Genomic DNA, 27,763 nt, shown 5'->3' with positions numbered 1-27,763 from the left:
TGTCTCTCTCTCTCTCTGTCTCTCTCTCTCTCTGTCTCTCTCTCTCTCTGTCTGTCTCTCTCTGTCTCTCTCTCTCTCTCTCTCTCTCTCTTTCTCTCTCTCTCTCTCTCCCCCAGTCTCTCTCTCTCCCCAGTCTCTCTCTCTCTCTCTCCCCCAGTCTCTCTCTCTCTCTCCCCCAGTCTCTCTCTCTCTCTCCCCCAGTCTCTCTCCCCAGTCTCTCTGTCTCTCTCCCCCAGTCTCTCACTCTCTCTCTCCCCAGTCTCTCTCTCTCTCTCCCCCCCAGTCTCTCACTCTCTCTGTAACCTCCTCCAGCTCCTACACCCCTCCCTATCTCTGTAACCTCCGCCAGCCCCTACAACCCTCCCTATCTCTGTAACCTCCTCCAGCTCCTACAACCCTCCCTATCTCTGTAACCTCCTCGAGACCCTACAACCATCCCTATCTCTGTAAGCTCCTCCATCCCCTACAACCCTCCCTATCTCTGTGACCTCCTCCAGCCCCTACAACCATCCCTATCTCTGTAACCTCCTCCAGTCCCTACAACCCTCCCTATCTCTGTAACCTCCTCCAGCCCCTACAACCCTCCCTATCTCTGTACCTCCTCCAGACCCTACAACCCTCCCTATCTCTGTAACCTCCTCCAGCCCTACCACCCTACATATCTCTGTAACCTCCTCCAGCCCCTACAACCCTCCCTATCTCTGTAACATCCTCCAGTCCCTACAACCCTCCCTATCTCTGTAACCTCCTCCAGCCCCTACAACCCTCCCTATCTCTGTAAACTCCTCCAGCCCCTACAACCCTCCCTATCTCTGTAACCTCCTCCAGCCCCTACAACCCTCCCTATCTCTGTAACCTCCTCCAGTCCCTACAGCCCTCCCTATCTCTGTAACCTCCTCCAGCCCCTACAACCCTCCCTATCTCTGTAAACTCCTCCAGCCCCTACAACCCTCCCTATCTCTGTAACCTCCTCCAGCCCCTACCACCCTACCTATCTCTGTAACCTCCTCCAGCCCCTTCCACCCTCCCTATCTCTGTAACCTCCTCCAGCCCCTACAACCCTCCCTATCTCTGTAACCTCCTCCAGCCCCATCAACCCTCCCTATCTCAGTAACCTCCTCCAGCTCCTACAACCCTCCCTATCTCTGTAACCTCCTCCAGCTCGTACAACCCTCCCTATCTCTGTAACCTCCTCCAGCCCCTACAACCCTCCCTATCTCTGTAACCTCCTCGAGCCCCTACCACCCTCCCTATCTCTGTAACCTCCTCCAGCTCCTACAACCCTCCCTATCTCTGTACCCTCCTCCAGCCCCTACAACCCTCCCTATCTCTGTAACCTCCTCCAGTCCTACCACCCTCCCTATCTCTGTAAACTCCTCCAGTCCCTACCACCCTCCCTATCTCTGTAACCTCCTCCAGCCCCTACAACCCTCCCTATCTCTGTAACCTCCTCCAGCCCCTACAACCCTCCCTATCTCTGTAACCTCCTCCAGCCCCTACAACCCTCCCTATCTCTGTAACCTCCTCCAGCCCCTACCACCCTCCCTAACTCTGTAACCTCCTCCAGCCCCTACCACCCTCCCTACCTCTGTAACCTCCTCCAGCCCCTACAACCCTCCCTTACTCTCTGTAACCTCCTCCAGCCCCTACAACCCTCCCTATCTCTGTAACCTCCTCCAGCCCCTACCACCCTCCCTATCTCTGTAACCTCCTCCAGCCCCTACAACTCTCCCAGATCTCTGCGCTCCCCCAATTCTGGCCTCTTGCGCATCCCCCGATTTCCATCGCTCCACCATTGGCGGCCGTGCCTTCAGCCGCCTGGGCCCCGAGCTCTGGAATTCCCTCCCTAAACCTCTCCGCCTCTCGCTCCTCCTATAAGAGGCTCCTTAAAACTGACCTCTTTGACCGAGCTTTTGGTCACCTGCCCTAATATCTCCTTATGTGGCTCGGTGTCAATTTTTGTCTTATTTACGCTCCTGTGAAGCACCTTGGGATGTTTTTACTATGTTAAAGACACTGGGGGAGAAATTCAGCAGGTTGCGCCACCCGTTAGTGCCTTAAGAGGGCGCTAAGTGGGTCGCAAACCAACTAGCGCCCGGGCGTGGCGCTGTCCACGCCTCCCGCTAAATTCCGCGGGACGTTAGTGGTGGCGCTAACCGTTAGTGCTGCGCCGCTACCGATGACGTCATCGGTGTGCGCAGCGCCCCGCTGACGTCCCGGCCACGATATTGGGCAGCGCCCCCTGATTTACCGGCGGACGCTATATCCGACGGATTCAGGGGGGCCTACCTGCGGCCGGGGAGGCGCAAATTAAAGGCGAGGTGTGGGGCGGCCATTTTTGTTCTTGGCCGCCTGCCAGCACCTGCCTGCGCTACCGTCCCCGGCCTCCTGAACCCTCCCCCACCGGCGGAGTGCCGGCTGCGCTCCAAGAGCCCGGCACTTCTCCTCGGTGCCGGGCCCTTTTGCCTGCACTCCCGATCCTCGGGGGCCCAGCTGGGCCCCAGATCGCGCTGCACAAGGCCCCTCCCCTTTAAGAAGGTGAGGAAGGCCTGCAATACCGCAGCGCGACGTGCCGCAGCGTGTGGCGCTGCAGCACGTAGCACCACGATATTCACGTGCAGCGCCCCAAGAGGGATGTGGGGCGCCTCCAGTAGCGCCGCGCTTCCCTTTGCGGCGCAACCACTCAATTTCCGGTGCGGGGGCGCAAATGTTTCCGGGGCGTTACTTTTAGCACCCTGGCGAGGCTGGTGCCCCCGACGGGGCTGTACTCAATTTCTCCCCCACTGGATCATGGCCGCGCCAATCTCGCCTGATCGCCGGAAGTACCGCCCCGGAAGGAGCGGCGAGCGCCAGCCCGATATTCAGTTTGAGCGCCCCAAACGGAAGCGCGGCGCTACTCGAGGCGCCCCGCATCCGTCTTGGGGCGCTGCAACTGAAAATCGCAGCGCAACGTGCCGCAGCGTCACATGCTGCAGCACTGCAGGCCTTCTCCCCTTCTTAAAGGGGGGGAGCCTGCTGCAGCGCGATCGGAGATCGCGAGTGCCGGCAAAAGAGCCCGGCACCGAGGAGAAGTGCCGGGTTCTTGGGACACAGCCGACACAACGTGGCGGGGGGGGGGTTAGGAGGCCAGGGACGGGAGCGCAGAGAGGTGCTGGCAGGCGGCCAACAACAAAGATGGCCGCCCCACACCTCTCCTTTAATTAGCGCCTCTACCGCCGCAGGTAGGCCCCCCTGAACCGGTTGCGAATTGCGACCGGCGTTACAGCGGGGGGGGCGCTACCAAATTTGGCGATCAGGGCGGTAGCGGGGCGCTGCGCACACCGATGACACAATTGGTGGCGGCGCAGCGCTACAGGCTAACGCCGCCATTGGTGCCCCTCTAAATTTCGCGGGAGGCATGGCCAGTGGCGCTAAATCCACTAAGTGCCCTCTTTGGGCGCTAACTGGTGGCGCAGCCCACCGAATTTCTAGGCCATAATAGAGTCCTACAGCACAGAAAGAGGCCCTTCGGCCCGTCGTGTCCGCGCCGGCCATCAAGCCCTGTCTAATCTAATCCATTTTCCAGCACTTGGTCCGTAGCCTTGTATGCTATGGCGTTTCAAGTGCTCATCCAAATGCTTCTTGAATGTTGTGAGGGTTCCTGCCTCTACCACCCTTTCAGCAGTGAGTTCCAGATTCCAACCACCCTCTGGTGAAAAAGTTTTTCCTCAAATCCCTCTAAACCTCCTGCCCCTTACCTTGAAACTATGCCCCCTGGTTATTGACCCTCTACTAAGGGGAAAGTTCCTTTCTATCTACCCTATCTATGCCCCTCATCATTTTGTACACCTCAATCGGGTCCCCCCCTCAGCCTTCTCTGCTCCAAGGAAAACAACCCCAGCCTGTCCAGTCTCTCTTCATAGCTGAAACGCTCCAGCCCAGGTAACATCCTGGTGAATCTCCTCTGCACCCTCTCCAATGCAGTCACATCCTTCCTATAGTGTGGTGACCAGAACTGCACACAGTATTCCAGCTGTGGCCTAACCAGCGTTTTGTACAGCCCATCATAACCTCCCTGCTCTTATATTCTATGCCTCGGCTAATGAAGGCAAGTATCCCATATGCCTTTTTAACCACCTTATCTACCTGTCCTGCTGCCTTCAGGGATCTATGTACATGCACACCAAGGTCCCTCTGATCCTCTGTCCTTCCTAGGGTCCTACCATTCATTGTGTATTCCCTTGCCTTGTTAGTCCTCCCAAAATGCATCACCTCACACTTTTCAGGTTTAAACTCCATTTGCCACTGTTCTGCCATCTGACCAACCCGTCTATATCGTCCTGTCGCCTGAGGCTTCCCTCCTCGCTATTTACCACTCCACCAATTTTCATGTCATCTGCGAACTTACTGATCATACCTCCTGTGTTGATTTCTTTGTGGGTTCAATGACGAGACATTTATGAAAGAGAATGAGTTTTAATCTAAAGTCTGTTCAACTCTTTTAACAGCATTTACAGGAGACATCAGGCTAGTGATGCATCTAGAACGAAACTGAAACTAAACTGAACTGCCTTGCTTGTCTCGGTCACATGCCTCTGCTGGTCAGGCACAAGCAATCAATACATGCAAACATGCTGTTAAGGCACCATAATCGAACAGGCAAATATCATCTCTATTTGCTGATATCATTACACCTCCTACATATGATGATGATTTGGACAGGTTGGGTGATTGGGCAGAAGCATGGCAGATGCAGTATAATGTGGATAAATGCGAGGTTATCCACTTTGGTGGCAAAAACAAGAAGGCAGATTATTATCTGAACAGCAATAGATTGGGAGAAGGGGAAGTGCAACGAGACCTGGGTGTCCTTGTGCACCAGTCGCTGAAGGTAAGCATGCAGGTGCAGCAGGCGGTTAAGAAGGCAAATGGTATGTTGGCCTTCATAGCGAGAGGGTTTGAGTACAGGAACAAGGATGTCTTGCTGCAGTTGTACAGGGCCTTGGTGAGACCACACCTTGAGTATTGTGTGCAGTTTTGGTCGCCTTATCTGAGGAAGGATGTTCTTGCCATGGAGGGAGTGCAGCGAAGATTCACCAGACTGACACCTGGGATGGCAGGAATGACATACGAGGAGAGATTGGGTCGATTGGGCTTATACTCGCTGGAGTTTAGAAGAATGAGAGGGGATCTCATTGAATCATATAAAATTCTAACAGGACTAGACAGACTAGATGCAGGAAGGATGTTCCCGATGGTCGGGGAGTCCAGAACCAGGGGTCACAGTCTAAGGATAAGGGGTAAGCCTTTTAGGAAACATAGAAACATAGAAGATAGGAGCAGGAGTAGGCCATTCGGCCCCTCGAGCCTGTTCCACCATTCAATGAGATCATGGCTGATCATCCAAATTCAGTACCCTGTCCCTGCCTTCTCCCCATATCCCACGCTCCCTTTAGCCTTAAGAAATATATCTAAGGACAGAGATGAGGAGGAATTTCTTCACCCAGAGAGTGGTGAACCTGTGGAATTCTCTACCACAGAAGGCAGTTGAGGCCAATTCATTAAATATATTCAAGAAGGAGTTAGATATACTTCTTAAGGCTAAAGGGATCAAGGGATATGGGGAGAAGGCAGGGACAGGGTACTGAATTTGGATGGTCAGCCATGATCTCATTGAATGGCAGAGCAGGCTCGAGGGGCCGAATGGCCTACTCCTGCTCCTATCTTCTATGTTTCTATATCGTACATATATACCCCACTGTTCCCCACCCTACCAACCGTGTCCTTATGTGGCTCGGTGTCAAGTTTTGTTTGGTAATCGCTCCAGTGAATCGCCTGGGGATGATTTCACTGTGCTGGATAAATACAAACTGTTTGAAATTTGTGGCGCGTGGCCCCTTTAAGTGGCTGAAGCTGGGGCGGTTGATTGGCGTGGGGTCCGTCCAATGGTAAGGGCGGGTGGGCGGGTACCTCTGGGGGTGACGTCATGGAGGAGCTGTCACTCGGAGCCCCTGGTGCTGATGCTGAATCCACAGATGCGGAAAGAGAGGCAGGGATTGATTCCGCAGCGAGCACAGGGTAGGAGCCTTCGGGAGGAGAGAAGGCCCGGCCTGGCTGCACACACCAGCCCTCAACCGAGCATCGAGATACATCGCCCTCCTGTCTGATCGGTGCGTCTAGTGTGCGGCGTGATGGTGCAGGGGAGGGAGCTGGCGCTGTGCATTGTGCTGGCCTGTGTACCAGGTAAGGAATAACACACTGAGGGGGTGGCGGAGAGGGGGGGGGGGCAGTGGGGGAGAGGGAGGGAGAGAGAGAGAGAGAGAGAGAGGGAGAGAGGGAGAGGGGGAGAGAGAGAGAGGGGGAGAGGGGGAGAGAGAGAGAGAGGGAGAGGGGGATGGAGAGAGAGAGAGAGTGAGAGGGGGATGGCGAGAGAGAGAGAGAGAGAGGGGGAGAGGGAGAGGGAGAGAGGGAGAGGGGGAGAGGGGCGGAGAGGGAGAGGGAGAGAGAGGGAGAGGGCAGAGAGAGAGAGGGGGAGAGGGGGAGAGGGGCAGGGGGAGAGGGGCAGAGGGAGAGGGGGAGAGGGGGAGAGGGGCAGAGAGGGAGAGAGAGAGAGAGGGGGAGAGGCAGAGAGGCAGAGAGGCAGAGAGAGAGGGGAGAGAGGGGGAGAGGGGCAGAGAGGGAGAGGGAGAGGGAGAGAGAGAGGGGGGGAGAGGCAGAGAGAGCAAGAGAGGGAGAGAGGGGGATGGAGAGAGAGAGAGGGGGAGAGGCAGAGAGAGAGAGAAGGATGGAGAGAGCGAGGGGGAGAGGCAGAGAGAGCGAGAGGGGGAGAGAGAGAGGGGGAGAGAGGGGGAGGGGGAGAGGGATGATGGAGAGAGAGCGGGATGGAGAGAGAGAGGGGGAGAGAGAAAGGGGGAGAGGCAGAGAGAGAGAGAGGGATGGAGAGAGAGGGGGAGGCAGAGAGAGGGGGAGAGGCAGAGAGAGAGGGATGGAGAGAGAGGGGGAGAGGCACAGAGAGAGAGGGGGGGAGAGAGAGGGGGAGATGCAGAGGCAGAGAGAGGGAGAGGGAGAGAGGGATGATGGAGAAAGAGAGGGATGCAGAGAGAGAGGGGGAGAGGCAGAGAGAGAGAGAGAGGGGGGAGAGAGAGAGAGAGAGGGATGATGGAGAGAGAGAGAGGGATGGAGAGAGAGAGGGAGAGACGGGGAAAGAGAGAGGGGCAGAGGGGGTGGGGGATAGAGGGACCGGGAGAGAGAGGTGGATGGAGAGAGAAAGAGAGAGGGGGAGAGGGACGGATGGACAGAGCAAAAGAGAGATGGAGAGAGGCAGAGGGACAGAGTGAAAGAGAGGGGGCGAGAGAGAGAGAGACGAAGTGAGAGAGAGCGCGAAACGGAGAGAGGGAGAGAGAGAGACAGAGAGAGAAAAAGACAGATAGAGACAGCGAAGGAGGTAGAGAGAAAGGGAGACGTGTAGAGAGAGAGAAAGACAGAGGGAGGGAGGGAGAGGGACACAGAGAGAGAGAGATGGAGAGACAGAAGGATAGAGACAGGGAAATAGAGGCAAAGAGACAGAGACGGAGAGGGATAGACAGAGAGCGAGGGAGAGAGAGAGACAGAGAGAGGGAGAGAGAGATAGAGAGAACGAGTGAAAGATAGAGCTAGCAAGAGATGGAAAAATTGACAGAGCGAGATAGAGATCGAAAGGGAGAGTGAGAGAAAGAGGGAGACAGAGAGGGAGATATCAGTATATTGATTGGTGTCTCTCAGTCCCTCTCCCTCAGGGAGATATCTGTACATTGACTGGTGTCTCTCAGTCCCCTCTCTCTCAGTGAGTTATCTGTACATTGACTGGTGTCTCTCAGTCCCCTCTCTCTCAGTGAGATATCTGTACACTGACTGGTGTGTCTCAGTCCCTCTCTCTCGGGGAGATATCTGTACACTGACTGTTGTCTCTCAGTCCCTCTCTCAGGGAGATACCTGTACACTGACTGGTGTCTCTCAGTCCCCTCTCTCTCAGGGAGATATCTGTACACTGACTGGTGTCTCTCAGTCCCTTTCTCAGGGAGATATCTGTACACTGACTGGTGTCTCTCAGTCCCTCTCTCTCAGGGATATATTTGTACATTGACTGGTGTCTCTCAGTCACTCTCTCTCTCAGGGAGTTATCTGGACACTGACTGGTGTCTCTCAGTCCCCCTCTCTCAGGGAGATATCTGTACACTGACTGGTGTCTCTCAGTCCCTCTCTCTCAGGGAGATATCTGGACACTGACTGGTGTCTCTCAGTCCCTCTCTCTCAGGGAGATATCCATACACTGACTGGTGTCTCTCAGTCCCTCTCCCTCAGGGAGATATCTGTACACTGACTGATGTCTCTCAGTCCCTCTCTCTCAGGGAGATATCCGTACACTGACTGGTGTCTCTCAGTCCCTCTCCCTCAGGGAGATATCTGTACACTGACTGGTGTCTCTCAGTCCCTCTCTCTCAGGGAGATATCTGTACACTGACTGGTGTCTCTCAGTCCCTCTCTCTCAGGGAGATATCTGTACACTGACTGGTGTCTCTCAGTCCCTCTCTCTCAGGGAGATATCTGTACAATGACTGGTGTCTCTCAGTCCCACTCTCTCAGGGAGATATCTGTACAATGACTGGTGTCTCTGAGTCCCTCTCTCTCAGGGAGATATCTGTACACTGACTGGTGTCTCTCAGTCCCTCTCTCTCAGGGAGATATCTGTACACTGACTGGTGTCTCTCAGTCCCTCTCTCTCAGGGAGATATCTGGACACTGACTGGTGTCTCTCAGTCCCTCTCTCTCTCAGGGAGATATCTGTACACTGACTGGTGTCTCTCAGTCCCTCTCTCTCAGGGAGATATCTGTACACTGACTGGTGTCTCTCAGTCCCCCTCTCTCAGGGAGATATCTGCACACTGACTGGTGTCTCTCAGTCCCTCTCTCTCAGGGAGATATCTGTACACTGACTGGTGTCTCTCAGTCCCTCTCTCTCAGGGAGATATCTGTACACTGACTGGTGCCTCTCAGTCTCCTCTCTCTCAGGAGAACCAGTGGATGTGGTGTATTTGGATTTCCAAAAGGCTTTCGATAAGGTCCCGCATAAGAGATTAGCATGTAAAATTAAGGCACATGGGATTGGGGGCAAGGTACTGACTTGGATAGAGAACTGGTTGGCAGACAGAAAACAAAGAGTTGGAATAAACGGCTCTTTTTCCGAGTGGCAGGCAGTGACTAGTGGGGTACCGCAGGGATCGGTCCTAGGACCCCAGCTATTCACAATATATATTAATGATCTGGACGAGGGAACTAGATGTAATATTTGAAAGTTTGCAGACGACACAAAGCTGGGTGGCCGTGTGTGCTGTGAGGGGGATGCCGAGAAACTTCAGTATGATTTGGACAGGTTGGGTGATTGGGCAGAAGCATGGCAGATGCAATATAACGTGGATAAATGCGAGGTTATCCATTTTGGTGTCAAAAACAGGAAGGCAGATTATTATCTAAATTGCAATAGATTGGGAGAAGGGGAAGTGCAACGAGACCTGGGCGTCCTTGTGCACCAGTCGCTGAAAGTAAGCATGCAGGTGCAGCAGGCGGTTAAGAAGGCAAATGGTATGTTGGCCTTCGTAGCGAGAGGGTTCGAGTACAGGAACAAGGATGTCTTGCTGCAGTTGTACAGGGCCTTGGTGAGGCCACATCTTGAGTATTGTGTGCAGTTTTGGTCACCTTATCTGAGGAAGGATGTTCTTGCCATGGAGGGAGTGCAGCGAAGATTCACCAGGCTGATACCTGGGATGGCAGGAATGACGTATGAGGAGAGATTGGGTCGATTGGGCTTGTACTCGCTGGAGTTTAGAAGAATGAGAGGGGATCTCATCGAAACTTATAAAATTCTGACAGGACTAGACAGACTAGATGCAGGAAGGATGTTCCCGATGGTCGGGGAGTCCAGAACCAGGGGTCACAGTCTAAAGATAAGGGGTAAGCCATTTAGGACAGAGATGAGGAGGAATTTCTTCACCCAGAGAGTGGTGAACCTGTGGAATTCTCTAACACAGAAGGCAGTTGAGGCCAATTCATTAAATATATTCAAGAAGGAGTTAGATATATTTCTTAAGGCTAAAGGGATCAAGGGGTATGGGGAGAAGGCAGGGACAGGGTACTGAGTTTGGATGATCAGCCATGATCACATTGAATGGCGGAGCAGGCTCGAGGGGCCGAATGGCCTACTCCTGCTCCTATCTTCTATGTTTCTATGTTTCTATGAGATATCTGCCCACTGACTGGTGTCTCTCAGTCCCTCTCTCTCTCAGGGAGATATCTGTACACTGACTTGTGTCTCTCAGTCCCTCTCTCTCAGGGAGATATCTGTACACTGACTGGTGTCTCTCAGTCCCTCTCTCTCAGGGAGATATCTGTACACTGACTGGTGTCTCTCAGTCCCTCTCTCTCAGGGAGATATCTGTACACTGACTGGTGTCTCAGTCCCTCTCTCTCAGGGAGATATCTGTACACTGACTGGTGTCTCTCAGTCCCTCTCTCTTGGAGATATCTGTACACTGACTGGTGTCTCTCAGTCCCTCTCTCTTGGAGATATCTGTACACTGACTGGTGTCTCTCAGTCCCTCTCTCTCGGGGAGATATCTGTACACTGACTGGTGTCTCTCAGTCCCTCTCCCCCTCAGGGAGATATCTGTACACTGACTGGTGTCTCTCAGTCCCTCTCTCTCAGGGAGATAGCTGTACACTGACTGTTGTCTCTCAGTCCCTCTCTCAGGGAGATATTTGAACACTGATTGGTGTCTCTCAGTCCCTCTCTCTCAGGGAGATATCTGTACACTGACTGGTGTCTCTCAGTCCCTCTCTCTCAGGGATATATCTGTACACTGACTGGTGTCTCTCAGTCCCTCTCTCTCAGAGAGATATCTGTACACCGACAGGTGTCTCTCAGTCCCTCTCTCTCAGGGAGATATCTGTACACTGACTGGTGTCTCTCAGTCCCCTCTCTCTCAGGGAGATATCTGTACACTGACTGGTGTCTCTCAGTCCCTCTCTCTTGGAGATATCTGTACACTGACTGGTGTCTCTCAGTCCCTCTCTCTCAGGAGAACTAGTGGATGTGGTGTATTTGGATTTCCAAAAGGCTTTCGATAAGGTCCCGCATAAGAGATTAGCATGTAAAATTAAGGCACATGGGATTGGGGGCAAGGTACTGACTTGGATAGAGAACTGGTTGGCAGACAGAAAACAAAGAGTTGGAATAAACGGGTCTTTTTCCGAGTGGCAGGCAGTGACTAGTGGGGTACCGCAGGGATCGGTCCTTGGACCCCAGCTATTCACAATATATATTAATGATCTGGACGAGGGAACTAGATGTAATATCTCCAAGTTTGCAGACGACACAAAGCTGGGTGGCCGTGTGTGCTGTGAGGGGGATGCCGAGAAACTCCAGTATGATTTGGACAGGTTGGGTGATTGGGCAGAAGCATGGCAGATGCAGTATAACGTGGATAAATGCGAGGTTATCCATTTTGGTGTCAAAAACAGGAAGGCAGATTATTATCTAAATGGCAATAGATTGGGAGAAGGGGAAGTGCAATGAGACCTGGGCGTCCTTGTGCACCAGTCGCTGAAAGTAAGCATGCAGGTGCAGCAGGCGGTTAAGAAGGCAAATGGTATGTTGGCCTTCGTAGCGAGAGGGTTTGAGTACAGGAACAAGGATGTCTTGCTGCAGTTGTACAGGGCCTTGGTGAGACCACATCTTGAGTATTGTGTGCAGTTTTGGTCGCCTTATCTGAGGAAGGATGTTCTTGCCATGGAGGGAGTGCAGCGAAGATTCACCAGGCTGATACCTGGGATGACAGGGATGACGTATGAGGAGAAGGTGGGTCGATTGGGCTTGTACTCGCTGGAGTTTAGAAGAATGAGAGGGGATCTCATTGAAACTTATAAAATTCTGACAGGACTAGACAGACTAGATGCAGGAAGGATGTTCCCGATGGTCGGGGAGTCCAGAACCAGGGGTCACAGTCTAAAGATAAGGGGTAAGCCATTTAGGACAGAGATGAGGAGGAATTTCTTCACCCAGAGAGTGGTGAACCTGTGGAATTCTCTACCACAGAAGGCAGTTGAGGCCAATTCATTAAATATATTCAAGAAGGAGTTAGATATATTTCTTAAGGCTAAAGGGATCAAGGGATATGGGGAGAAAGCAGGGACAGGGTACTGAATTTGGATGATCAGCCATGATCTCATTGAATGGCGGAGCAGGCTCGAGGGGCCGAATGGCCCACTCCTGCTCCTGTCTTCTATGTTTCTATGTTTCTATGAGATATCTGCCCACTGACTGGTGTCTCTCAGTCACTCTCTCTCTCAGGGAGATATCTGTACACTGACTAGTGTCTCTCAGTCCCTCTCTCTCAGGGCGATATCTGTACACTGACTGGTGTCTCTCAGTCCCTCTCTCTCAGGGAGATATCTGTACACTGACTGGTGTCTCTCAGTCCCTCTCTCTCAGGGAGATATCTGTACACTGACTGGTGTCTCTCAGTCCCTCTCTCTCAGGGAGATATCTGTACACTGACTGGTGTCTCTCAGTCCCTCTCTCAGGGAGATATTTGAACACTGATTGGTGTCTCTCAGTCCCTCTCTCTCAGGGAGATATCTGTACACTGACTGGTGTCTCTCAGTCCCTCTCTCTCAGGGAGATAGCTGTACACTGACTGTTGTCTCTCAGTCCCTCTCTCAGGGAGATATTTGAACACTGATTGGTGTCTCTCAGTCCCTCTCTCTCAGGGAGATATCTGTACACCGACAGGTGTCTCTCAGTCCCTCTCTCTCAGGGAGATATCTGTACACTGACTGGTGTCTCTCAGTCCCTCTCTCTCAGGGAGATATCTGTGCACTGACTGGTGTCTCTCAGTCCCTCTCTCTCAGGGAGATATCTGTACACTGACTGGTGTCTCTCAGTCCCTCTCTCTCAGGGAGATATCTGTGCACTGACTGGTGTCTCTCAGTCCCTCTCTCTCAGGGAGATATCTGTACACTGACTGGTGTCTCTCAGTCCTCTCTCTCAGGGAGATATCTGTACACTGACTGGTGTCTCTCAGTCCCTCTCTCTCAGGGTGATATCTGTACACCGACAGGTGTCTCTCAGTCCCCTCTCTCTCAGGGAGATATCTGTACACTGACTGGTGTCTCTCAGTCCCCTCTCTCTCAGTGAGGTATCTGTACACTGACTGGTGTCTCTCAGTCCCCTCTCTCTCAGGGAGATATCTGTACACTGACTTGTATCTCTCAGTCCCTCTCTCTCAGTGAGGTATCTGTACACTGACTGGTGTCTCTCAGTCCCTCTCTCTCTCAGGGAGATATTGGTACACTGACTGGTGTCTCTCAGTCCCTCTCTCTCAGGGAGATATCTGTACACTGACTGGTGTCTCTCAGTCCCTCTCTCTCTCAGGGAGATATTGGTACACTGACTGGTGTCTCTCAGTCCCTCTCTCTCAGGGAGATATCTGTACACTGACAGGTGTCTCTCAGTCCCTCTCTCTCAGGGAGATATCTGTACACTGACTAGTGTCTCTCAGTCCCCTCTCTCTCGGAGATACCTGTACACTGACTGGTGTCTCTCAGTCCCTCTCCCTCAGGGTGATATCTGTACACTGACTGGTGTCTCTCAGTTCCTCTCTCTCAGGGAGATATCTGTACACTGACTGGTATCTCTCAGTCCCCTCTCTCTCAGGGAGATATCTGTACACTGACTGGTGTCTCTCAGTCCCTCTCTCTCAGGGAGATATCTGTACACTGACTGGTGTCTCTCAGTCCCTCTCTCTCAGGGAGATATCTGTACACTGACTGTTGTCTCTCAGTCCCTCTCTCAGGGAGATATTTGAACACTGATTGATGTCTCTCAGTCCCTCTCTCTCAGGGTGATATCTGTACACTGACTGGTGTCTCTCAGTCCCTCTCTCTCAGAGAGATATCTGTACACTGACTGGTGTCTCTCAGTCCCTCTCTCTCAGGGAGATATCTGTACACTGACTGGTGTCTCTCAGTCCCTCTCTCTCAGGGAGATATCTGTACACTGACTGGTGTCTCTCAGTCCCTCTCTCTCAGGGAGATATCTGTACACTGACTGTTGTCTCTCAGTCCCTCTCTCAGGGAGATATTTGAACACTGATTGATGTCTCTCAGTCCCTCTCTCTCAGGGTGATATCTGTACACTGACTGGTGTCTCTCAGTCCCTCTCTCTCAGGGAGATATCTGTACACTGACTGGTGTCTCTCAGTCCCTCTCTCTCTCAGGGAGATATCTGTACACTGACTGGTGTCTCTCAGTCCCACTCTCTCAGGGTGATATCTATACACTGACTGGTGTCTCTCAGTCCCTCTCTCTCAGGGTGATATCTGTACACCGACAGGTGTCTCTCAGTCCCCTCCCTCTGAGGGAGATATCTGTACACTGACTGGTATCTCTCAGTCCCTCTCTCTTGGAGATATCTGTACACTGACTGGTGTCTCTCAGTCCCTCTCTCTCAGGGAGATATCTGTACACTGACTGTCGTCTCTCAGTCCCTCTACCTCAGGGTGATATCTGTACACTGACTGGTGTCTCTCAGTCCCTCTCTCTCAGGGAGATATCTGTACACTGACTGGTGTCACTCAGTCCCTCTCTCTCAGGGAGATATCTGTACACTGACTGGTGTCTCTCAGTCCCTCTCTCTCAGGGAGATATCTGTACACTGACTGGTATCTCTCAGTCCCTCTCTCTTGGAGATATCTGTACACTGACTGGTGTCTCTCAGTCCCTCTCTCTCAGGGAGATGTCTGTACACTGACTGGTGTCTCTCAGTCCCCTTTCTCTCAGGGAGATATCTGTACACTGACTGGTATCTCTCAGTCCCTCTCTCTTGGAGATATCTGTACACTGACTGTTGTCTCTCAGTCCCTCTCCCTCTGGGTGATATCTGTACACTGACTGGTGTCTCTCAGTCCCTCTCTCTCTCAGGGAGATATCTGTACACTGACTGGTGTCGCTCAGTTCCCTCTCTCTCAGGGAGATATCTGTACACTGACTGGTGTCGCCCAGTTCCCTCTCTCTCAGGGAGATATCTGTACACTGACTGGTGTCTCTCAGTCCCTCTCTCTCAGGGAGATATCTGTACACTGACTGGTGTCTCTCAGTCCCCTCTCTCTCAGGGAGATATCTGTACACTGACTGTTGTCTCTCAGTCGCTCTCCCCCTCATGGAGATATCTGTACACTGACTGGTATCTCTCAGTCCCTCTCTCTTGGAGATATCTGTACACTGACTGTTGTCTCTCAGTCCCTCTCCCTCAGGGTGATATCTGTAAACTGACTGGTGTCTCTCAGTCCCTCTCTCTTGGAGATATCTGTACACTGACTGGTGTCTCTCAGTCCCTCTCCCTCAGGGAGATATCTGTGCACTGACTGGTGTCTCTCAGTCCCTCTCTCTCAGGGAGATATCTGTACACTGACTGGTGTCTCTCAGTCCCTCTCTCAGGGAGATATCTGTACACTGACTGTTGTCTCTCAGTCCCTCTCTCTCTCAGGGAGATATCTGTACACTGACTGGTGTCTCTCAGTCCCTCTCTCTCAGGGAGATATCTGTACACTGACAGGTGTCTCTCAGTCCCCTCTCTCTCGGAGATACCTGTACACTGACTGGTGTCTCTCAGTCCCTCTCTCTCAGGGATATATCTGTAGACTGACTGGTGTCTCTCAATCCCCTCTCTCTCAGAGAGCTATCTGTACACTGACTGGTGTCTCTCAGTCCCTCTCTCTCAGGGAGATATCTGTACACTGACTGGTGTCTCTCAGTCTCTCTCTTTGAGGGAGATATCTGTACACTGACTGGTGTCTCTCAGTCCCTCTCTCTCAGGGAGATATCTGTACACTGACTGGTGTCTCTCAGTCCCTCTCTCTCAGGGAGATATCTGTACACTGACTGGTGTCTCTCAGTCCCTCTCTCTCAGGGAGATATCTGTACACTGACTGGTGTCTCTCAGTCCCTCTCTCTCAGGGAGATATCTGTACACTGACTGGTGCCTCTCAGTCCCTCTCTCAGGGAGATATCTGTACACTGACTAGTGTCTCTCAGTCCCTTTCTCTCAGGGAGATATCTGTACACTGACTGGTGTCTCTCGGCCCCTCTCTCTCAGGGAGATATCTATACACTGACTGGTGTCTCTCAGTCCCTCTCTCTCTCAGGGAGGTATATGTACACTGACTGGTGTCTCTCAGTTCCCTCTCTCTCAGGGAGATATCTGTACGCTGACTGGTGTCTCAGTCCCTCTCTTTCTCAGGGAGATATCTGTACACTGAATGGTGTATCTCAGTAACCTCTATCTCAGGGAGTTATCTGTACATTGACTGGTGTCCCTAAGTCCTTCTCTCTCAGGGAGATATCTGTACACTGACTGATGTCTCTCAGTCCCTCTCTCTCAGGGTGATATCTGTACACTGACTGGTGTCTCTCAGTCCCTCTCTCTCAGGGAGATATCTGTACACTGACTGGTGTCTCTCAGTCCCTCTCTCTCAGGGAGATATCTGTACACTGACTGGTGTCTCTCAGTCCCTCTCTCTCAGGGAGATATCTGTACTCTGACTGGCGTCTCTCAGTCCCTCTCTCTCAGGGAGAGATCTGTACACTGACTGGTGTCTCTCAGTCCCCTCTCTCTCTCCGGGTGATATCTGTACACTAACTGGTGTCTCTCAGTCCCTCTCTCTCAGGGAGATATCTGTCCACTGAGTGGTGTCTCAGTCCCTCTCTCTCAGGGAGATATCTGTACACTGACTGGTGTCTCTCAGTCCCTCTCTCTCAGGGAGATGTCTGTACACTGACTGGTGTCTCTCAGTCCCTCTCTCAGGGAGATATCTGTCCACTGAGTGGTCTCTCAGTCCCTCTCTCTCAGGGAGATATCTGTACACTGACTGATGTCTCTCAGTCCCTCTCTCTCAGGGAGATGTCTGTACACTGACTGGTGTCTCTCAGTCCCTCTCTCTCAGGGAGATATCTGTACACTGACTGGTGTCTCTCAGTCCCTCTCTCTCAGGGAGATATCTGTACACTGACTGGTGTCTCTCAGTCCCTCTCTCAGGGAGATATCTGTACACTGACTGGTGTCTCTCAGTCCCTCTCTCTCAGGGAGATATCTGTACACTGACTGGTGTCTCTCAGTCCCTCTCTCTCAGGGAGATATCTGTACACTGACTGGTGTCTCAGTCCCTCTCTCTCAGGGAGATGTCTATTATGTCCGTGTGTAATTGAGACACAGACTGCAGGAGTGGGTTACCATAGGTCTTTACTGAGTGGAGACAAACTGGAACTACTATGCAAAAGTTACTACACAGGCTTATATACAGGGGTGGTCACTACTGGTACTGCAGTATACAGGGGCTGCAGAATATAGTTCCTTCTGCAAAGTACATAAACTACAATTCCTCCCCTTTTAGCTAAGCAGTACATAACATTCGATTAATAATTAAATAACATATTTACAATTACAGTTGCTAGATACATTAGCTGAAGTTAAGCAATTATAAGTTCAGTCTTTGAGGAGGCTTCCTGATTCTGTTTGGATAACGCCTCTTTGGGGTATCAGGTTCTTCTGGCAAAGTTGATTCGGGATCAACGTCGTTGTTTGGTTCGTCTGCTTCCAATATCACCGATTCTGAGGTAGATGCAATTGATACTTCGGTTTCATCGCCAGGTGTATCAGATCGTGGTGTGGAGTTGACGTTTTCCAGTGACTCTAGAATCTGGTCAGCATGGCGTCTTACAATGCTCTCTCCAACATCCACGGTATACATTAGGGGTCCTTGCCGTGTGCAGATCGTTCCTGGCTGCCATTTCTCTGTGTGGTAGTCCCGGGCCAAAACTGGTTGACCTATCTTAAAACTCCTGGTCGGCCTTTCATTCATATTCTGAAACTGCCTGTTCTCCACATCTCTTCTGATGTTTGGCTTAACCAAATCCAAGCGGCATCGTAGTCTTCGATTGAAGAACATCATGGCTGGAGTTTGGTTGGTAACCGCATGTGTCGCATTCCGGTAGGCAAACAAGAAGTTATCCACCTTGTGTTGTAGGGGTATGTCTTCATTACACATTGCCTTGATAGCCTTCTTGAATGTTTGAACGAACCTCTCAGCCAATCCATTGGTGGCTGGATGATATGGGGCGGATGTGTAATGCTTAACACCATTGTTCTTTAAGAACCTCTGGAACTCTTCAGACACAAACTGTGGTCCATTGTCGGCGCAAATCTGTTCAGGCAGCCCATTTCTGGCGAATATGGTTTGTAAGACTGTGATAGTTTTTTCTGTGGTGGTTGAGGACATTTTTATTACCTCTGGCCACTTTGAATGTGCATCCACCGCAATTAAAAACATCGAGTCCATAAATGGACCAGCAAAATCAATGTGCACCCTTTGCCATGGAGATGAGGGCCACTCCCATGGATGTAGAGGGGCTTGTGGTGGGGCGTTTTGGACCTTCTGGCATCCTGTACAGCTCTTGGTCATCTCTTCGATTTCTCTATCGATTCCCGGCCACCACACAAACGCTCTGGCTAAGTTCTTCATTTTTACCCCTCCCAGATGGCCCTCATGAAGCTCATTGAGCACTCACTCTATCCTTCAATTTGGGTGGAATTACTACTCTGGATCCACACATCAAGGTTCCTCTGCACACTGACAGCTGTTCTCTTCTCGGCAAGAATGCTGGCAACAGTGGTTCGCCATGTGCTGGCCATCCCTTCACCATTAAATCATAGACCCTGGAGAGTGTCGGGTCATTTCGTGTTTCCTTTTCTATGTTTGCATTCGTCACAGGTAGACATTCGACTATGGTCGAGTGGAATATCTCCACAGGATCCACTGCAGGTGCTTCTTCCACCATCGGCAACAGTAGGCGCGACAATCCATCAGCATTCCCATGCTGTTTAGTTCCTTTGTACTCGATGTCATATTGGTGTGCCCCTAGGAAAAGGGACCACCTCTGTAGCCGTTGTGCTGTCATTATCGGTACGCCCTTCTGAGGGTTGAAAATGGAGACAAGAGGTTGATGATCGGTTAGTAGAGTAAATTTCTGACCGTGCAGGTAGTGATTGAACTTCTTCACCCCCCACACCAGGCTGAGGGCCTCTCTGTCAATCTGGGCGTAGTTACGCTCGGCTGAAGTTAACGAGCGTGACGCAAAAGCTATCGGCCTCTCTGAACCATCAAGGAATTTACGTGACAGTACCGCTCCAATGCCGTAGGGAGACGCATCACACGTCAGTCTTATCGGTAGTGATGGGTTGTAGTGAGCCAATACTTCTCTTGAAGTGATTTGGTCTTTACTCTTCTGAAAGGCCCGCTTACGTTCATCGCTCCATTTCCATGCTACTCCAGTTTGTAGTAGGGCGTTCAGTGGGTGCAGAATTGTGGACAAATTCGGCAAAAACTTATGGTAGTAATTCACCAATCCGAGGAATGACCTCAGTTGCAACACATTTTCAGGCGCTGGAGCCTTAACGACCGCTTCAATTTTGTCAGGGGACTTATGTAACCCCTCTTCATCAATCACGTGGCCACAATACGATATCTGTTTCTTAAAAAACTCGCACTTGGGGCGATTGGCTCGTAGCCCATGTTCTCTTAGTCTAGTGAGCACCTGCTCTAGGTTGGCAAGGTGTTCACTGTCATCTTCACCTGTCACTAGGATGTCGTCCAAGTAACACTGAGTCCCCGGAATCCCTTGCAGGACTTGTTCCATCGCTCTTTGCCATATCGCCGGAGCTGATGCTACTCCGAATACCAGTCGATTATACTGGTAAAGACCTTTGTGAGTGTTTATCGTGAGATACTTCCTAGAGGATTCTTCAACCTCCATCTGCAAATATGCTTGTGCTAGGTCAATTTTTGTAAAACGCTTCCCTCCAGATAGTGAGGCGAAAATATCTTCTATCCTCGGGAGAGGATATTGTACTGTGTGAAGGACTGGGTTCACCGTCACCTTGAAGTCCCCACAGATGCGAACCTTCCTTGGCTCCTCAGACTTATTGTTTAACGTTTTCTTCATGACAGGAACGATGGGTGTCGCCCACTCGCTCCAGTCTACCTTAGATAACACGCCTGCATTCTCCAGATTCTCCAGCTCTGCCTCAACGGCTGGGCGAATTGCATACGGTACCGGTCTTGCTTTGAAAAACTTGGGAATTGCATTCTCTTCTATTTTTATCGAGGCGGTTACGCCTTTAAGAGTTCCCAGTTCTTGTTGAAATACCTCTTTGGCGTTAGCTAAGATTTTTGACAATCGTCCAGGTGTGACGTCGTCATCCTTTTTACCAGCCACCGTCAGTGCCTGAATGGAGTGCCAGTCTAAACTCATCTTTCTGATCCATTCACGTCCCAATAATGGTGGTCCACCATCTTGCAGTATGTACAGATACAATTTCTGTATTTCCTTGCCGTTGTATTCGACAGGCACCCTTATTTTCCCTCTGGGGTATACTTTCTGCCCCGTATATGTCTTCAAGACAATGGATGTCTCTTTCAAGGGTATGTGGGAGAATAGCTGCTCGTAGTCTCGTCGATTCATAACGGTCAGGGCTGATCCTGTATCCAATTCCATTTTGACTTGGGACCCTGCTATCGTGAGGGTGACCCACATGGTTCGGTGATCCTCTTTTGCGATTACGTTGTGAAGTTTGAGACAGCTTAGTCTCTTGTTCCCGGATTCACTATCGCTCTTCTGGTCTTCAGAACTACTGTCCGTCATCTTTTGTACTTTCCTGTACTGTTCCTTAGTAACCTTTTTGTTGTTGTTAGTCTTCTTCCCAGACCTGCAAACTCGTGCAATGTGTCCCATCTTTCCACATTGCCTGCATATTTTGTACTTGGACCAGCAGTCCTTCTGGTCATGGGTTGTTCTGCCGCAGCGATAGCATTTTTCAAATCCCCATGTCATTTCGTGGGTGCCGTATTCCTGTGGCTTTTGCTGTATTTCCGCAGCTCCCCTTGCTGCTGCTTCGTACGATACTGCCACGCTGAAAGCCTTATCTAGCGTCAGCTCTTTCTCTGAGAGTAACCTCTTCTGGGTTCCTTCACTCAGGAGTCCACAGACAAATTTGTCCCATAGAGTATCTGTCAGTCCTGCTCCGAACTGGCAGTGCTTTGATAGCTTGCATAGTTCCGTAAGGTAATCAGCATTGCTCTCATCTTTATGCTGATTCCTCCTGTGGAATTTTAAATCTTTCTGCTATCAGCAGCGGTGTAGGATTTAGGTGTTCCTGTAGGATATCAACAATTTCGTTAAAACTCTTCGCCATCGGTTTGGCTGGAGTAATCAGGTCCCGCAATAGGCCGTACGTTCTTGCGCCCATTAAGTTTAGTAGTACCGATGCCTTTTTCTCATCGGCTACTTCGTTTGCCTTGCAATATACTTCGACTCTTTCCACATACGTGGTCCAGTCTTCTATTGCATTATCGAAGGCAGTGATATTGCCAGTCTTCGGCATCTTGGAAATCTAAGATGGCGCCTCCCGCGCTTTGCCTTCTTCCCCAATTTAACAAAATGGCGCCTCCCGCGCTTTGCCTTCTTCCCCGCTGGATTATGATGGCGCCTCCCGCGCTTTCTGTCTTCTCCGCTGCTGCTAGCGCTGTTACTGGCGTTTTCATGCCTTGATGGCGACGCCCTATGGTCTTCGCGCACTTCCCCCCCGCACTGCTGCTAACGCCACTCTCCGCGGTCCCCGTGGCAAACTGCAGCTCCTCGCGGCTTTCTGCGCTTCTAATTTCTTTTATTTTCCCATCGTCAGAGCAAACCCTCCGGGACACTTTCCTCCCTCTTCTCGGGTCTGTACGCTGCCCGGCTTCGTAGCACCGGCCGCGCCCTGTGTGCTCCACCCTCTCTCTCTCTCTCCTCTTCCCGACAACGCTGCTCGGCCCCATTGAAAAGCCACCCGATCGAGCTCTAGCCCGCCGCAGCCCAGGAAGGATCAGTGTACTACCTGCCACCAGCCTGATTAGCTGGAACACCATAGACAGGATAACCAAGCCCCGCTCTCGACAGCCTCTCCTGCAAATCTTCAACTCTGATGAATCAGAGGCGGTTGCCCACGGTCGACGCCCATTTCTTCTGTTTTTTTTTTCTTTCTTCCTTCTGGCCTCGACCTCTGACAACTTCACTTCAGGGACGGATCCCCATGAGGTGGTGCAGAACTGTAGGTAAGTTCGGATCTGCTCGTTGCCAGTATTATGTCCGTGTATAATTGAGACACGGACTGCAGGAGTGGGTTACAACAGGCCTTTACTGAGTGGAGACAAACTGGAACTACTATGCAAAAGTTACTACACAGGCTTATATACAGGGGTGGTCACTACTGGTACTGCAGTATACAGGGGCTGCAGAATATAGTTCCTTCTGCAAAGTACATACACTACAATATCTGTACACTGACTGGTGTCTCAGAGTCTCAGGGAGATATCTGTACACTGACTGGTGTCTCTCAGTCCCTCTCTCTCTCAGAGAGATATCTGTACACTGACTGGTGTCTCTCAGTCCCTCTCTCTCAGGGAGATATCTGTACACTGACTGGTGTCTCTCAGTCCCTCTCTCTCAGGGAGATATCTGTACACTGACTGGTGTCGCTCAGTCCCTCTCTCTCAGGGAGATATCTGCACACTGACTGGTGTGTCTCAGTCCCTCTCTCTCGGAGATATCTGTACACTGACTGGTGTCTCTCAGTCCCTCTCTCTCAGGGTGATATCTGTACATTGACTGGTGTCTCTCAGTCCCTCTCTCTCAGGGAGATATCTGTACACTGACTGGTGTCTCTCAGTCCCTCTCCCTCAGGGAGATATTTGTACACTGACTGGTGGCTCTCAGTCCCTCTCTCTCAGGGAGATATCTGTACACTGACTGGTGTCTCTCAGTCCCTCTCTCTCAGGGAGATGTCTGTACTCTGACTGGTGTCTCTCAGTCCCTCTCTCTCAGGGAGATATCTGTACACTGACTGGTGTCTCTCAGTCCCTCTCTCTCAGAGAGATATCTGTACACTGACTGGTGTCTCTCAGTAACCTCTATCTCAGGGAGATATCTGTACACTGACTGGTGTCTCTCAGTCCCTCTCTCTCAGGGAGATATCTGTACACTGACTGGTGTCTCTCAGTAACCTCTATCTTTCAGGGCGATATCTGTACATTAACTGGTGTCCCTAAGTCCTTCTCTCTGTTGCAGGTCTGATGCTGAATGGAATGAGCGTTCCTCAGGGCTCGGATTCATTCACCTCGAGAGCCAGTCAGCCCCAGGCGGCCATCGGAGGGGAGACGTCCGATGGACCTGGGACGGTTCTGGAAGGACTGGCGTCTCCGGCTTCGCTGGAAGATCTGGTCCACGGGGCATTGCTGAAGAAGGACTTCGTGGAGGATGAGAAGTATTTTGTTGGTAGGGTCAAGATTGGGTTTCAACGTGAGCAAGTTGGGGATTGATGTTGGTGATTAGAATGCGGGAAGTGTTGGGATTAAGTCTTGGATGGAGCGTGGGATCTTCCGGCTCTGTTTGTGGGGCTCAGTACCCAGGCCGGGTGAGATATTAGCTTGCTGCCTTCTCATTGGTTATTTTTGACCCCCTGCAGGGACGATGATGAACCCTACCCAGCCTGCACCGGTGCGCTCGAGTCTCCCGGCAACCGCCTCGCCTCCGCCTGACGCCGTCCCCATCTTAACCACGGCCGCCATGCTGCCAGCTTCAAAGATGGCGGCCGGCGCATCCCAAACGGCGCCCGCCTCCCCCGCCGCTGGGAGCTCCGGGAGCGGCGGCGAGAGGGTTCAGGGGTCGCCTCCGGGGCTGGCCACGCCCCCCGGCGAGGTTGACGAGGAGACCACGACAACGCTCATCACCACGACGACCGTTACCACGGTCCAGACTCCAGGTAACTGAGGGAGGGGGAGGGAGCGGGGGAGGTTGTCTCTCTCCCTCTTTCTCTGTCTCTCTCTGTCTCTATCTCTCTCTGTCTCTGTCTCTCTCTGTCTCTGTCTCTCTCTCTCTCTCTGTGTCTCTCTCTCTCTGTCTCTCTCTCAATTCAATTCAATTCAATTCAAATGCTTTATTGGCATGAAAGTTTACAGGGAACCATATTGCCAAAGCTTACATAACAAAAAGTACAGTTTTCCAACATTCTGTAGGTGTCAAACAATTTTGACCTTCGTTGGGTACATACAATATTAGTTTAAACAATATTAATTTAAACAGTCGTTGAACATCGTTGGGTACATTCAGTATTAATTTTAAACAGTCCTCAGGTTGTGACATGTTGTTACATATTTGGCACCAAGGTATGGTCTGTCTCCTTCTCCCGGGGCTAATCTTAATTTTGACAGGTCATCCAATTCTTTGAAATCTGGGGTTGTTTGGCTGAGCTTGTCAAATAATATGTTTCTTGTTTTGTTGAATTTTTCGCATTTTAGGAGGAAGTGCATCTCTGTCTCAACCTCGCCGGCCAGACATTGATCACATATTCTATTCTCTCTAGGCTGCCAGGATTTCTTGTATCTTCCTTTTTCAATTGCCAGTTGGTGGTCGCTTAGTCTGTACCTGGTGAGGGTCTGTCTCTGTTTTGTGTCTCTGATGGTCGAGAGATAGTCTGCCAGTTTATATTCTCTTTTTAGGGCCCGGTAACATTCTAATCTGCTTTGGCTTTTGGTTATTTTGTTCCAATGTTCCAGGTAGGTTTCTTTGCATTGTTTAATGATTTGGTTCACTCGGATTGGTGTTTGGAAGGCAGTGTTGGTCTGGGACTGGTCAGGGTCCGGCTGAGTAGGAGTACTTAATTTCAGTAGCAGCTGACTCAGGGGACTCATTTCTGGGTTCAGCTCTTGGGTCTGGAGGGCTTTAAAATGAAGGGTGTCTGGGGAACTAGATTTGAGGTGATTTAGAAAGTTTAGTGCTCGTTTTTGGATGTTTATTATCAGTGGGTATCTGCCTAGTTCGGCTCTACATGCATTTGTTGGTGTTTTCCTTTGGGTGCGAAGAATGCTTCGGCAAAATTCTGCATGTAGGGCTTCTATTGTGTGTTTTTCCCATTTAGTGTAGCTATGGTGATTGAGTGGGCCCTCTCTCTCTCTGTCTCTCTCTGTCTCTCAATTTTTTTACAATTTTTACAATTTAAATCGCTTTATTGGCATGATAAGTTACATCTTATGTTGCCAAAGCATCAAAATACATTTATGGTTCAGCACATAAACGCAGTTCTATTCATACAGTGTATAAACAGGTATATCCCTGAGTGTATAAATATACATTCGCATTGTTTATATATATTTTTTTTCTTAGCTTACTGGTTGTCCCTCTGTTCATGGCAAGCTGCAACATAGTGCGCCGCCAGCGTTACACAGCTTCTCTCCTCTCCCAGTAGGAATGGGAGTTTTTGGTTGTCATTCAGATTTCTGAAATCAGGGCATATTTGTGAGAATTTTTGGTAGAAATTCTCCCTGATGCCCTGATATTTTCCACAAGCTGTGAGGAAGTGCATCTCTGTCTCCACCACTCCCTGACTGCAGTGAGAGCATATCCTGTCCTCTCTTGGCAGCCTGGTCTGCCTGTGTCTGCCTTTTTCGATCGCTAGGCTATGTTCGCTAAGTCTGTACCTTGTCAAGGTTCTTCTCAGTTTGTTATCCTTTACCATGGTCAGGTAATCAGCTATGTTGTATTGTCTGTTTAGGGCCAAGTAGCAATTGAGTTTGCTTTGGGTTTTTGTTGTTTCTGCCCAATATGTCAGATATTTTTCCTTTTGCTTAGCGACGATTGTGTTGGGTCGAATTCTTTGTGTTACCCTGTCACTGTCCTGGGGCTGGTTATTGTTAGTATTGTTAGTAGTTACTTCACTGAGTCCCAGGACTAGTTGACTGAGGGTATTCTTCTTTATGGTCAGCTCTTGGCATTTCAGGGCGTCGTAGTGATAGCATTGGGGATTGCTCATTTGTAGGTGATTCCAAAATTTGGTGGCTCTTTTTTGGATAGTGATTATTAATGGATATTGGCCTAGTTCCGCCCTGCATGCATTGTTTACTGTTTTCCTTTGAGTCCGGAGGATACTTTTACAGAATTCTGCATGTAGGATCTCAATTGGGTGTTTGTCCCATTTTGCAAATTCTTGTTGAGTTAGCGGTCCCCATACCTCACTGCCATAGAGTGCAATTGGTTCAATTACTGATTTGAAAATTTTGAGCCAAATGCTAATTGGGATTTCTATTTGGATTGATTTTTTGATGGCATAGAAAGCCCTTCTTGCTTTCTCTTTCAGTTCATTCACAGCCAGTTTGAAGTTTCCCGTAGAACTGATTTTTAAGCCCAAGTATGTGTAGTTAGTGGTTTGTTCAATTTTGGTTGTTCCTACTGTGAAATTTATTTTGGGTCCCTGATGTTTGGATCTTTGCTGGAACACAAGGACTTTGGTTTTTTGGGGATTTATTGTCAGGGCCCAAGTCTGGCAGTACGACTCCAGCAGGTCCAGGTTTTGCTGTAGCCCCTCTTTAGTAGGTGACAGCAGAACCAGGTCGTCTGCATAGAGGAGGAATTTAACCTTGGATTCATATAGGGTGAGGCCGGGTGCTGTAGATTGTTCAAGTAGTTTTGCCAATCCATTTATGTAAATATTAAAGAGTGTCGGTGAGATTGGCGAGCCCTGCGTCACCCCCCGCCCCTGTGGGAAGTATTTTGTTTGTTTGTCTCCAATTTTAACTGCACATTTGTTGTTTGTATACATTGATTTAATTACATCATATGTTTTCCCTCCTACCCCACTTTCGATAAGTTTCAGGAATAAACCGTCATGCCAGATGGAGTCGAAAGCCTTCTGGAAATCTACAAAGCATGCGTAGATTTTGCTTTTGTTATGGTGAACGTGTTTGTCAATTAGGGTCTGTAGGGTGAAGATATGATCGGATGTTCTATAGTTTGGCAGGAATCCAATTTGGCTTTTACTCAAGACATTGTGCTCCTCAAGGAAGTTTATAAGTCTTTTGTTTATGATGCTACAGAATACCTTCCCCAGGTTACTGTTTACACAGATGCCTCGATAGTTGTTTGGGTCGATTTTGTCCCCACTTTTGTATATGGGCGTTATGAGTCCTTTGTTCCAGATATCAGGGAAATAACCGACACTCAGAACCAAGTTGAAGAGTTTTAGGATAGCCAGTTTCATTTTGTTGTCTGTGTGTTTAATCATCTCGTTTAGTATGCCGTCTGTCCCGCAGGCTTTTCCTGGTCGCAGGTCCTTGAGTTTTTCAAGAAGTTCTTTTTCTGTTATTATGGCGTCCAGCGGGTTTTGGTTATCTTTTATGGCCATTTCTAGCTTTTCCAGTTTTTTGCATATTTGGTGTTGCTCTGGTCTTAGTGTTTTTTTCTGGTATAATTTTTCAAAGTGGTTTACCCATGTGTCCCCATTTTGAATGGCCAAATCGTCGTGTTGTTTTTTGTGTAGTGTTTTCAAGTTTTCCCAGAAACAATTGGAATCAATGGATTCCTCCATGGAGCTGAGTGTATTCTTAATATATTGCTCTTTTTTGGTTCTGAGTGTGTTTCTGTATTGTGTTAGTGTCTGACAATAAGTAAGGCGTAGTTCCTCGTTTTCTGGATGTCTGTGTTTTTGGTTTGATATTTTTCTAAGTTTTTTCCTCATGTTATGGCAATCTCGGTCAAACCATTTTTCATAGTTTTTTGTTTTGGGTTTGTTCTTGCGAGCTTTCAAGTTTGCATTTGTTGCCAAATTATCAAA

At 50.2% G+C, this 27,763-nt stretch overlaps 1 protein-coding gene across 1 annotated transcript in view; it reads left to right on the top strand.

The window, feature by feature from the left end:
* The first annotated feature begins 6,170 nt into the window (after nt 1-6,170).
* The window catches only part of LOC147094639 (uncharacterized), an 84,483-nt gene continuing 62,890 nt past the window's right edge, over nt 6,171-27,763 (top strand). Inside the window, exons 1-3 of the mRNA XM_085974238.1 lie at nt 6,171-6,222; nt 23,227-23,433; nt 23,624-23,920. Of these exons, the coding sequence (XP_085830364.1) occupies nt 6,171-6,222; nt 23,227-23,433; nt 23,624-23,920 (556 nt within the window). The remainder of the gene's footprint in view (nt 6,223-23,226; nt 23,434-23,623; nt 23,921-27,763) is intronic.

The sequence above is a fragment of the Somniosus microcephalus genome, unplaced genomic scaffold (genome assembly GCF_052327205.1).
Source record: "Somniosus microcephalus isolate GS21.2 unplaced genomic scaffold, FLI_Smic_1.0 unresolved_chr1, whole genome shotgun sequence".
NCBI lineage: Eukaryota > Metazoa > Chordata > Chondrichthyes > Squaliformes > Somniosidae > Somniosus > Somniosus microcephalus.
This window is presented reverse-complemented; position numbering and strand designations above follow the sequence as displayed.